The following is a 13,857-nucleotide window of genomic DNA, read 5'->3' on the forward strand; positions in this document are numbered from 1 at the left end:
AAAGGCGGTTTTGGTGTCGTGTCCAGTGGCACCGTGCAGGTAATTTATGGCCGAATTTTGTTGGAAAAAAAATAATGAAGGTGCATGTTAAAATCGGGTAAATACAGTTACCATACATCGTGAGCTATGGTTATTGCTTGGAAATGTTCCTAGAGCAGGCCAAAAATAGGTGTTTTCGATGGGAGTTTTTTTCTTCTTCTTATTATTATTACATGTGTTAAGTGCATCCACTGTCCCCTAAGCTCCGCTGAGACAGATTCTGCCACTAAAGGGGTTGCTACTGGGGTCATTATGAGGGTTAGGGGCATGCGTGCTGCCTGGTCAAGTTTGAATTATCTGGTAAAGGCTAACTTTAGGACCGAAATAATGAAAGTTTGGGCTCATAGAGATGCATGGGCACTGACTGGGATTGAAGTAACCGAAAAATTGAATTAACCAGAGTTGAATTAACGAATGTCTACTGTATTTGTCAGTGGCTATCTAGGCATGCTTGAGTCTACACAGTAGATTTGTGATAACAAATTAGCTGATGTCTGTGAAGGAACCTTTAGCTAAATAGAAAGGTTTTAATCTGTTCGCATTCCTAGGGTACTTCACGCACTTTACTAGGGCTATGTACAACCATTACCTATGGTTGTACATATCTAGATATGTTTGTTTGTATCTAACCGTTTTCCCGCCAACCTGGGTCACTGGGTAGTTTGTGGTCGAATGGGTAGTGCATTGGACTGCTGTGCTGAGGTAACAGGTTTGAAACCAACCATCAGACCAACTTCTGTTACTGAAGATGTGGCAATGTGTACATATGTGCCGCTCAACAAACCTCTTTCATGCTGACATGGGTCACTGTAGATGCAGGACTGGGTAGGTAGCAGTGCAGATGGGTATAAACTTTTTGACACTGACTTGGAGCTCTGGGTATGCGCCACTCGGTACCTGTTAGTAGATGTGTGCCACTCTTCAATTAATGTCTTTGACGCCAACTTGGCTAACTAGGAATGTGCCGCTCTACAATCACGAAAAAGATGCCTTAAATTTCTCCGATGCTGAGCAAAATCGAATGCACATCATGAGGGTTCCTTAAGGACAGCAACTCAACATATTAGCAGGCTGCGCCACAAATTCACTGGGCATATGCTGCAATTCAGTGAACCTCTATCCAACTTGGCTCACTGAGTATCTGCCACTGAATGTGCAGCATGCGAGGGAACAATTCTCAGCGCTCGCACATACCGGCACACCACACGTCTCGTCTCAGAGGCCACATGCAGACTTCTTGGAAGTGCCACTAGATGGCGCAGCGTGTCCAGAAAGAAGCGTGACAGAGGAGCTTGGTTGCCACATGACGTGTTTCTCAGCATTCGCACACGCCAGCGAACGATGCATTTTGGAGGCTATGCACAGAGTTTGTGGCGGTGGCACTAGATGGCACCGAGTGTTCTTAGGTAAGTACGAAAGAGAAATCCTGCTGCAGTACGCACTTCATAAACTTGTTTTGACAGTGGAAATACCTTGTGTCGCTATAATGATTCAATGTTAACGCATTACCATCACTAGTCATCGTGAATTGAAATTTTCGGTCACATTCATTTATTTAGCACATGCTCTGGTCTTGCTTGCAAGACCAAGCATCGTTATAGAAAATTTACAATGAAGCTTGCAGATGTGCACATCCAATACGAGATACACATGAGTTCATCAATATGCATAAAAAAAATTCTGTTGCAAAGAAAAAAGAAATGTCCATCAACAGGAATAACACGAATCATTGCCATAATAGGTGGAGAACTCGGTGCTTTCTTTATGATGCTTACATAAGCAGATGAAAGCATTGTTAACCCCACAGCATAGCATGAGCTAAAATAAAATAAGAAATGTGAAAATATAAGAAAGAACTTTATGGAATGTGATGCCTGTTTCACGAAGCACATACATCGTCAAATAAAACTAGAGAAAAGGAGTGTCACAAAAGTTTATATACACTCTGACGATGTGATAACAAAGTAATGGATATAACGAAGTAAATTAAATTCCTCTTGAAATCCCCATAGAGATCCATGTATTTAAAACCTCATTTTAACGAAGTACAATTGTCCTGCCAACGGATATAATGAACTAGCTTCGTCTCCGAAACCAAAAAATATGCGACCTTTGTGCACCGGATACATCGCTATACACGGGGTTCAGCACTCATTCGCCTCGATAGCTTAAATTTCCCATGTTCCCATGTTGAATATGCCATCGAGCAACACTGGTTTTTCTCACGCATAGCTGCGCTATCACACATCTCCACTCACCTCTCTCTCTTACGCGTTCTTGGCTGTGCGAGCAGCTACGCGCAACTGTACGAAAGATTGGTGCATTCGCCTCTACTGTGCGGCACAGCTAGACGTCACCTCTGATATCTCCCTGGCGTAATCTTAAGGGTCACATGGAATTCTGCGCGAATCTGCAGATAAGTGCAGCAGTGCGAAGAACTAGTGCATTCACTACTATCTTTGTCTACGGTGCGCTGCTCAGGCAGCTGGAGCTGGACCTGGCCTCCGAGATCTCCCTGGCACAATTTCGGGGGTCACGCCCAAGCCGTGCATTCACTTCTCTCTGCGGCACACCGCACAGGCTAGCAAATGGGCGTGGCCTCCTAGATCGCACTGCCATCGGTTCAGTCTCGGAGGCTTCGAGCCAGCTGAGCCAAGTTTGCTTGCCTCCTCGATCATGCAGTAGAGCGCTGTGTTGTGTGCCACGTGCTGCTCGACCGCGACGAGCCAAGTGGAAAGCGCATGCGAAAGACCATCAGCATGGAACAGACGGCAGCTGTCTAAAGGTTGTTGCGTCAAGTTCCAAGAAGTCGCATGTTGCACACACTGGAGATTTTTTTGTTTTATTTAAATTTCATCGCATGCATAGTGTCACGGTTCTGCGGGCCACAATGCTATCTTCTTATTTTCATGTTCGCAATTGTGCACCCCATTGGGAATATATTGCAGTAAATGGCAATAATGGATATAACGAAGTGCCTTAGGCTCCTCCTTCAACTTCATTATAGTGAGGTTCAAGTGTACTGGCATTTGATTAGAGGTCAGGTATGGTTAGCAGACCTTGTTCAAAGTCATGCTCACAAAATGAATCTGAAGAAGAATCATTTTACTGAATTCATGGTGTGGAGAAAGAAATCATTTTTAAATTAGTACGAGCAGCATTTATTCACTGTTTCTGCTTCTTGCAGATCCTTGTTTTCTGCACATCATATGTGTTAGTTACATCCATCATATATATAACTCAACCTCACAGAATCATGGGCGGATCTAATATAGCAAAATTTTTTCATGTCCTGAAACACTCGTAGGTTGGATAGTGGAGACCCTGTCAGTGCCTGCAACAACAATGCTACATGTGCTGCAAGTGTGGGACGGAAAGACTTGGCACAGGTTTTATGATTTGTCTGCTTGTCTTGTCTAAAAACAGTATCTCTTTACAGTATGCCCGCTTGATGATGCCCTGTCAATGCATTCCCATATTCAGGTGTGGTCCTTGGCAGCACTTATTGCAAATCCGCAGCTTTCTCAAGACAAACAGGGGCCTGATGCAGCAGTTCCATGGGCACAGCAACCCTTTGGTCGACAGATGCTGGAGTCCATGTGCGTAGTTCTTTTCCCAAAAATATAGCTCACTTGGTTTCTCCATTCTGCTGTGTAACAGCAACATGAACAGTTAAAACAGCTCTGTATACAGCCTCTCTGATTTTTAATATTGTGAGAGCATCGACAGCAGGGCATGCTAGTGCCTTAATAATGGTGAGAAGCAGCGAGGTTGGTGATGGTATGCACATGCACACAAAGAACACTACAGTGCGAGTGTCATCTGCTACACTGTTTTCAGGATGACACATGCCCTGCCAGGATTATCTGTGCACCTCTGTTCACAAAAAAACGGTATGAAGTGGTATATATACCCGACTATGAAATGTGTAATCTGTGTTGCGCTTTTCATTTTTCTTTTCGTATTGCTGGAATCACGCATTCGCCATGGGATTAGAGTTTAAAAAAATTAGTTATAATAAAGGGAATTTATCAGCACATACTAGGTATTTTCTGTGAACAATTAAGCCTCACGGCTAATAAAGGCAGGGCGTGTATGCTCCTGATGTGAACAGCATCGCAAATTATGCTTGCACTGGCGGGTGGTTTGTGCGCTTGTGTATACTATTTCTTATCTCACCATTATATGGCGCTGACATTCTATGCAGTCGACATTCGTGCGATATTATTAAAAATCAGGGATGCTGTAACTTGATGGCCAATAATGCAGCTGGTGCAGCTGCCACACTTAGAACTGAGTATGCTGCCTGTTTAAAACTTTTAACTAGGGGTGTCCAAATACTCGAAATATCACCGAATCGAATAGTAAACATTCAAATAGTTCTATTCACAAATTAAATATCTACTGTTCAATTTTTCGAATATTAAATATATTCGGCATAGAGACCTGCAGTACTACATGTTGCATGTGTCACGAAAATCCTCGGGCTCGATGCTGCCCAAGCAAGCATTTCACTTCGTTACAGACACAAAAGGAACGCTGAGCACACCACGCATGGTAGCGGATGGATGGATTGATAGATGCCATGAGCGTTCCCTTTGGAATGGGGTGGTGGGTTGCCCCACCAAGCTCTTGTTATTATATTGCCTATGTCCTACCTATGTTAAAAAGAAAAGAAAAAAGAAAACAATGAATTCCAATAACGGAACTTTCCGAACCCCTATTGTGAACTTTGTTTTTGTACGCCTCTGTTGTTTGTCGTTTGCCTACTTCCACCAATCTTCCAATCGCCACTTACTATAATCTCTACTGCGGACATGTTTACTTTTCCCTTGCTCTCGCTGAACCCAAGGGCTTCAAAGCCAGAGATGCCTAAATCAACTGCTGGGCAGATATCTTCACAATCTAATAAAACATGCTCCATCATTTCCCTAGCTTTACTGCAGCACGCACATGCTTCTTCTTCCTTCTTATATCTCGCTTTATAAGTGTGTGTTCTAAGGCATCCTGATCTCGCTTCAAAAAGTGATGAGCTTCCCTTTGAGTTATCATAAATTGTTTCTTTCTTGATTTCGTGTTTTCCTCTTAAGTAGTTGCTCATAGCAGGTTTCTTTTCCATTGCCGCCACCCATGAGATTATCTCAGCCTCTCTGACTTTCTGCTCGACGTTCTTTGTTGCCATGTTGCTCACCTTACAGGACGCATACTTGTTGGTAAGCTTCCTAGTTCTCTTCTCCACCGTGAATCAATGTTTTTCCTGTATAAATACCTGAAAACTCTCCCAGCCCATTTACTTTCTTCCATATTACTCAAACTATTCATAATCAATTGTACCGTGAGCTTCTCTCACTTCAAAGCTTGTCCAGCCCATATGACCCTGCACAGCTTCATTTGCAGTCTTTCCGTGAATTCCCAATGCGAGGCGTCCCACTGACCTTTGGTTGCCATCAAGTCCTGATCGTACCCCTGATTTCAAGCAAACAACCGCATTTCCAAATGCAAGTCCTGGAACCATTACACCTTTCCACATACCCTGGAGCACCTCGTACCTGTTGTATCCCTATAGCGCTCTGTGTTTCATTATGGCCGCATTTCTCATCGCCTTTGCTGTTATTGTTTTTTTTGTGCGTTTCCATATATCTATTGCCTTCGTTTATCCATATACCAAGGTATTTATATTCTTTTATCCGAGGTATTTCCTGGCCCTGAATTGACACTGTCTGTTCATTGTTTTGATTGAATACCATAACACCTGATCTTTTAACACTAAATTACAGATCTAAATTGTTGCCTTCCTGTCCACAGATATTAGCCAAACGTTGCATATCACTTTGCTAGTTAGCTAGCCACACAATTTCGTCTGCATAAAACAAACCTGGAAGCTGCTGCTCTACTACTGTACCTTCCTGTTTGTATGAGAGATTAAAGCTGGTATTACTTTCCTCTAGGGCCCTTTTGATCCTCACCATGTACATCATAAACAGTAGTGGGGATAAAGGGCACCCCTGCCTCAGTTCCTTGTTGATATCAACTTTCTCCTCACTCCTCATCCCTTCCCATTCAACGCAAATGGTATTTTCTAGGTAAATCTCTCTCAAAAGCTGCAATCGTCACCTAGGCCTTCCCCTTCCAAAATATCCCACAAAATATTTCGGTCTACATTGTCATATGCTCCTGTAATGTCTAAAAAGGCCACATATAACAGTCTTTTTTCTACTCTGGATATTTCAGTACACTGAGTAAGGACAATTAAGTTATCATCCAGATGCCTACCTATTCTGAAGCCATTCTGAAGTTCTCCCAAAATGCCATTATTCTCTGCCCATGCTTGCAGCTTTAATTTACTTGCCTGCGTTGCTAACCTGTATATTACCAATGTAATGGTCAATGGTCTATATGAGTGAATTCTATCTTTTGTCCCCTTACCTTTATAAATTAAATTCATTCTACTTTGTCGCCAACTTTCTGGTATTCATCGATCTTTTAAACTTGTTTTCTACTGCTTTCACCAGAGCTTCCTTAATTTTTGGTCCTAGTTCATTAATCAACCTAACGGGAACCTCGTCTAGCCCTGTTGCTGTGCGCTTAGGAATTTTCTCTTATGCTTTCTTCCAGCTGAAATTTGCCAGCACCAGCTTCTTCTCCATTCGGTTCTCTTTCATGCTCTTTCTTTCCTCAATTACAACCTCGTCATTGCCTTGGAAAGATTCGGCTGTTATTTTTTGGATGTAATTTAATGCCGCATCCCCTTCCAGTTTGTTTCCATCTTCATCTAAGATATGTTGTTGTATTGTTCCAGATGTCCTGCCTAATAAGTTTATGTGGTTACAAAATATTCTAGGTGCGGCCTTCTTTTTCTTGCATATTTCTGACAACCAACGTTTACGTTCACCTTTTATCTTTGCTTGAACCGCTATTTAAACCATATATTTTTTCTCCTGGTATATTTCACCTTTTTTTGGCTACTTCATCCTGCGGCAACTGTGCTTATATTTTTTTGCCTACCTGTGTTCTCAGGATGCTTTCTGTTGTTTGGCGATCACTTCTTGTATCTCCCTGTTCCACTAGCTTTTCGGTTTCTTTTTTCCTTTCCAACGACCATGTTGCTTCTCTTTCTGTATTTCTGTCGTTATTACACTGAGAAGCTCATTATATTCCCACTCTTTGCTTGGCCATTTGCCAAGTTCTTCCTCGACTATTGTAACTATATTTATTTGCTCAGCATTCAAATTTGGACTGGCCATTTTCTGCTCCTTGCTCTGTTTTCCAACTAGATATCCTATGTTCAAAATGAAAATGATGCGTTTATGGTCACGCCCTATGCTGCTATGCCCTTCCTCGTCAATGACCATTTCTCTCAACTTATCATGAATTCCTTCTGTCATTAGACAGGAATCAATGGTTGATTGCCGGTTTCCCACTTCCCACGTGATCTGCCCTTCACACTTAGGCCCTGTGTTCACGATAACGAGGTTATGTTGCTCACAAAGATCTAGCATTGACTTCCCATTGTAGTCGGTATAGCCCTCTAGATCCGGTATATGGGCATTCATGCCACCTAATAGGAGAATTTCGGCACCACTCCCGAAACCCTTAATATCGGAACTTAGACATTCCACTAAAGCTCTTTGTCACTGCGAGCACCCCCGACGTTGGCCTGGTGCAGGGATTGCGCACATACAGCGCCCGAACGCCGCAATTCACAGAACGGTGCCGCATCGTCTTGGGCTGCCTCTGGCAGTACAAGTTCATCCGGATCGTAAGGATAACACGGCGCAGACAGGAAACGGCAACAAAAATGGTGCATATTTCTGAGAGGTGTGAAGATGGGGCCGATCAACTGCCGATAGGCACGCAGATCATGTTGGATATGTGACGACGAACTTCACGCCACTTAAGCAGCCGTCAATCTAACCCGTACGTGTTATCTCGAGGACACTCAAGGGTAAGCTAACCGCAACGTAACTATACCTGGTAGCAAAGCTTCCACAGGAGCCCATACGTTCAAAACATGGATTCATGGGGCTTGGCGCCATCTCTGTGAGGAGGGAATACTTCTGGCGGAAGAAAAGATTATGTGACGCCATGTACGTTAAAAACAGAAGTGACATCTTCGGTTTTTGAAGGCGCAAAATTTGTTTTGGTGGCCTGTCTTTAGAGCTATATATTCAAATGCCCTGCCATTCAACTTGATGGGCGTTTCGAGCTTTCAGCGTGGAAAGCGATGCAGGAAAATGCCAGCTGTACGGTTGTTGAAATCGCACCGATGCACAGAACATACTTTCTTTGGAGGCCGACGAAAGCTTTACATGTAGAGTGCTCGTCCTATTATCGAATTTCAAGCCCATCGGCCAGTGCAGTCGCACGAAAACAACTAAACAGTTATCTGGTGGTCGTAACTCACTACTTTTGACTGAACAGGTTAAGAATCGATGAAGCTACCCGTGTCACCAAATTCAGACAAATGTCGACAAGAAAAACAGCACAACATGTGAGGGGGGCGAATTTCAACAGGTGCACTTTACGAGCGCGCCTTTCTGCACTTTTCAAGAGCTGCATTGCATTGCAAGTGATAGCAGCATCAACGCCCCCTGTAACGATGGCCGCTGAAAAAAATATATTTATTAAGAATAATAAAATGAAATAAACTTGTATTTTCTTTACTCATCACGTATATATACAATTGACCAAGAATTTTATTTTCGTTGAGTGAATATAACTGTGTCTCACTTAAATTGAAAAACGCTTTTTTTCTTTCTTAATGTTTGTTCCCTTCAAACAAAGTCACGCTTCAATCGCTGCTCCCATAACCACCTTTGCTGATGTCAGTAACAATTTGTACTGAACCACTTTTCCCCCGAAGCTTCTCGACCTATTTGGATCGACCTTGCCAACTGTACGAAAGCATTCCATGACGGCTTGCAGCCTGTTACCCCTTTGGCCAACGGTGGATTTTCATCGCAGCCACACTGCCTCAGCCATTAGGCCTAATCGGCGCTGCTTCATTGGGCGTTGGCGAGTAAAGTTTCGTGCCGAATCGACGCAGATCTATTTGCAGGTTGCGTGGCAGTCGGAAAGCCAAGAAACTGCCTCGCAAACGAAAGCGAGAAACGGCGGGTGAACGAGAATGGGGGAAGGGGGAGATCAGCCAAATTTCAGATCCTTTGGCAGGTGGCAAATCACACCAAAAAATCACGTCGAACCTGACATCGAAACAGTGCAGATGGTGCTTGCTCTTTACCGTCGGCCAGGTCTTCGGAAGAAAAAGTAGCCAAAAAATTCCAAAACGTTGGCAAAAGCGTCACTAACTGCAGCAAAAGCTTTAAATGGTAGCCAAAAATGTAGCCACGGTGCGACAAACGAACATTTGCACATTTTTAACGCGTAAATGAAGCAGAAAACGTGAGAAAGACCTGTAGTTTCCTGCTGCGCTGGTGACAAACATATACCGTATTTACTTGCATAATGATCGCACTCACGTAATGATTGCACCCCTGAATTTTGTCGTCAAAATTCAATTTTTTTGTCTTTCCCATGTAATGATCGCACCCCGAACTTGTCCCAGTGATATGTTGTGTGCCAAGTCTAGCTAATGATGATCGTGCTTACCATCTGTTGAATGCTGTCAAATGCTATGCGAACGACTCTTCAAGACATACCAAGCGGTCTGCAGGCACCAAAGATTCTTAAGAAAATGCCCCATTTCATCCCTTTCATCACTTGCCACACTTCCATCAAAAAAAAAAAAAAAGCAACTACAGCCAAACATGCCATGGCTTTATTATTTGTAGGCTTTATAAAGGTTGTGGTCAACAACAACAACAAAATAGGCACCTTTCGATTTTTCTCGTCTGCACTCGTGGGCACGCAACAAATTGCGAGCGGCAATGATAATAGCCATGTTTACACTGATACGTTAGAAGTGTACCCTATTCATACGCCGCCGCTTGTAACACAGCTAAGATATTTGCCCACCCTTAGCGGAAGCGTGCCATATTAGGATAGTAGTGAAGACAAATGCTGCAGTTTCTGCAGCATACCCACCATGTGTTTCTATGTCACTTGCAGCTAAACGCGCCCATTTCTCTTTCTGTCTCGTCAAAGTGAAGATGGCTACGTTATTGCCACAAACTTGCTGATATTAATGATATTATTCATTACTGATACGGAAGAAACTGTTTCAATGCACGTAATATACTCACGAAAAGAAAAAAATATGTTGCGTTTGGCATGTTCGGCTGGCTCCACCAGCCGCCATTTTTGTTTTGGTGTCCCGCACTGTTACAGGGGCAGCCGCCTGTTTGTTCACCTGTTGTCATCCCGCAGCAAATGTGGGATGAAAAAAAAAATTTTTCTTTTCGCGGGAAATTTAACCCGCATAATGATCACACCCCTGAATTTGTGGCAATTTTTTTTACAGAAGAGTGCGATCATTATGCGAGTAGATACGGTATAACAGAACAAAACAATAGTTGTCGCATAATATTGTGTCATAATTTACCATAATGACCAGCTGATGTTCTCTGATAATTTCTACTGCACACTTGCGTGCTTTCTCATAGCCCAAGTGGTATCGCCAGTTTCAGTAGAATAAGCTCTCTGCACGCCATCCTTGCAGAGATGGTTATATTAACTCTATGCCACTATGACTTCACTTCAAACGTTGCCGTGCAAACTCTATGACGTAACACGTGTTCTACACTCCTTTGTACGCAGTCGCATAGTCACATAGACATTGGCACCTGTAATGTCTTGGCTGCCATGACACGTTTTTCGTTGTTGCAGTCGTTTCTGACGCCAAGAACCATGGTCTTCAAGATTCTCTATTGAGGTAACCATCACTGGGAATATTAGGACACCACCTATTGCTTCCGTCCTTCGAAGGATGCAAAAGAATTGCTTTTAAGATTGGTTAATTCTTATTACTCATAGGGAGCTGCTTGGGCCTGTTCAATTATCCATTCATTACAGTCCTGGACTGCCCGAGGCATTGGTTTCAGCCAACGAGCATCCCGGGCAGTTCTGGACAGCCCATGGTGACAAGTCGAAGAGGCCCACTGACCATGCAGCTATGATATATTTTCAGCTCCTGAATTTGCTTCCAGAGCTTGCAAGACACAAAAGCATGGCCTTGAGGATCTGACGTTTGGGGCTGTCGGGGGGAGGGGGGGGCAATTCGGCCACTAACTATACCAATTACCACAGCCAAAAGTAGCCAGAAAGTAGCCAAGCACGATTTTTGATCGCCAGAAGCCTCTAAAAGTAGCCAATTTGGTGAGAAATTGCCAAATCTGGCAACCTTGCTGTCGGCGCTGGCTACATGCGAAGCGGTGATTGGAGTACACTCTAGCAGTGATCGAGTCAGGTGATGTGCGGTCCTTTCATCTGTCGGGCAAATTGACATTACGATAACCCAACGGCCGTAAAGTTGGTTTAGTCCTTTGGCATTTGAAAAACTGGAAAGAAAACCTTTCTGTGCTGTTGCGTCTCAGGATCCAAAGATGTGGAATTCACTTTGCTTGTGGAGGAGTAAGGGAATGTGAGACTGGGCCCGATATTCAGGACATTTTACAAACACGTTTACACATTTACAACAAAATTCGAAGTAGTACAGAAAAAGTTCATGAAGAAGTTGTAGCAGCCGATCACTCCCGCCGGCTGTTGCTCCTTTTATGCCCTGTGTGGTCATTGTTCAGTCACTTCCCCCAATCCGGCATCAGGAGACCGATGACATCAGGTCCCACCAATCCGGAGGGCTGTTGCCGTTACCCTCCGAAGGGAGCTTTGTCGGAAATGCACGCACATCACTGGGCACAAACAGGGAAAGGGGGAGGTTACGCTGACTCTGATCGTACACTGACTTCGTCTCCGGCATGGATGTGCCAATTTGTGCGGCTGTCAGGTAAAGGATCGTATCCTTGCTAATTGCCCAAACCTCTCCTGACCGAGGTACTCCCATGTTGGCTTAAATCATCCATTTTGAGAGCCATTTTTATGAGGTCGTCAGCCTGTTCCCCATAATCGTGCGAGCCATGACTGGAGGGTGTCGTGGAGTGAACGGCTGATCACAACAGTGTAAAAGTTGCAGTTTCACCCGCAAGGCGAAACATCAATTGCGACAGCAAACTAGTGCACAGCTATACGAAGTATGGGTGTTAGTTTTATCGGCCGTATAGACTTGGAAACATTCGCCTACTAATTGAATTAACAAGTATGGTGTCTGCGTGCACGTGCAAACATGATTACACTCGATGAGCATAGGCACTCGCTGTCAAAACACTGGTGTGTGTACGGCCGTGCATGGCCGTGCAAAGTATGCACTTGTTGGCGGATTCGAAGCCGCCTCCCTCTCCCTCCCGCACTGCCTCCCCGCTCACCGATCGTCAATTCTCCTTGCACCCGGTTGCGAAATGCGCAGTTGCTGCCGGAGCACAACGCAACCCCCTCCCTCCCTCGCCCTCCCCATGTCCTTTTGCGCGACAGTAAACTGCGTGTTTGCTCTCCGCTTTCTACGTTCACATGCGTCAGATTGAGCCACGATCGTCAGCTTCCCTCGCGTGCTTTCACTCACACATTCAGCATACGATGCGCGGCAATGGTGTTATCGGCCTTGGACTTTATATGGAGCATCATGGCAACGCCGATTTTCCAGAACTTCATATACTTGTTGTGCAATGCTAGGAAACTCTTGAGCATGTGCAGTGCCATATTTTCTTGCCCAAAATTTCTAAGCAACAAAATTTGTCCAATATTCGATATTTGATTGAATATTCAATATTATTTTCTTGATTCTATTATTCAATATTCACACACTCCTACTTGTAGCCCCTGCAATAATATGTTTGGCTCCTGCCTTGAAATTTAAGGGTGAAGCCTCTGAAATTATAGGCATAAAAATTGGTGTCAGTGTTCTTAAATGTTTACTTTGATAATGAGGAATCCTTGCAGCTGAAACAAATGTCAGGCAAATAAGCCAGCAATAAGATGCCAGTTCACAGCCCATAAAACTTCATTTTTAGCAAAAGGTCACTAAGTGATGATAATGACTTGCTCAAAATTTTGCCTTTACTGTATATGTTTTAATTGTACCTGGACCTCTTTTTTTGAGGCTAGGTTAGCCAAACCTAACCTAATCCAACCTAACCTAACCTGCCAAGCTTGGTTAAAACTGAGGTGGACCAAGTTTGAGTGGCAGGTAGAGTACCATGGGGGCTACCTGCAGTTGTATATTGACACTTAACTGGCCTGTGTGCTTCATGGTGAAAACAATAAAAGAAGTGAAGTCCCATCTATTCTCTATGGGGTCACATGGCAACTCTGAGGCCATGTACCCTCCCAACTGTTGGAGTTGCTGCGACCGAACTCATTTTCGTTGTCCCCCAAGACATCTTCCATATTATTTTTTAACTACAGCTTTAAGTTATTGAGCCATTTGTGGGAATGCAAAAAGGAAACCCAACCCCAAGTTTCTAAAAATGGTATCAGATATAAAGATTGTGCTTTGTCTATACGCGCCGTGCAAGCCGACGGACGCGTCACTGGTGGCGGCCTTGCGCAGAACACGCGGGAGAGGAGCCTGGCATGCGGCGTAGTTTGCTGTGTCGTTGGTCGTGCTTCTCTGTCTTATTCACGTTTTCAGAGCAAGATAGGCAACACCATTCCCACGGGTGGGGTGGCCAAAGCTTCAGGGAATTTCGAAGAAGAATTGTTGCAGGGTGGGGGGCTCAAACACCGGTGAAAACGTGCCGGCAATACGGTTCTAATCATTCCCGGCAAAGCCTCATCAGCGGGAGCAACGGTAGCAAAAATGGATCGTCG

The 13,857-nt window shown here is 44.1% G+C and overlaps 1 protein-coding gene across 2 annotated transcripts in view; it reads left to right on the top strand.

The window, feature by feature from the left end:
• Positions 1-13,857, top strand: part of Wdr59 (WD repeat domain 59) — a 98,490-nt gene that overhangs the window by 53,932 nt on the left and 30,701 nt on the right. For both annotated transcript variants that reach the window (XM_075672585.1, XM_075672595.1), the window contains 2 exons: positions 3,347-3,428; positions 3,523-3,638. In XM_075672585.1, the coding sequence (XP_075528700.1) occupies positions 3,347-3,428; positions 3,523-3,638 (198 nt within the window). The remainder of the gene's footprint in view (positions 1-3,346; positions 3,429-3,522; positions 3,639-13,857) is intronic.

Source organism: Dermacentor variabilis, chromosome 1, assembly GCF_050947875.1.
Source record: "Dermacentor variabilis isolate Ectoservices chromosome 1, ASM5094787v1, whole genome shotgun sequence".
Classification (NCBI taxonomy): domain Eukaryota; kingdom Metazoa; phylum Arthropoda; class Arachnida; order Ixodida; family Ixodidae; genus Dermacentor; species Dermacentor variabilis.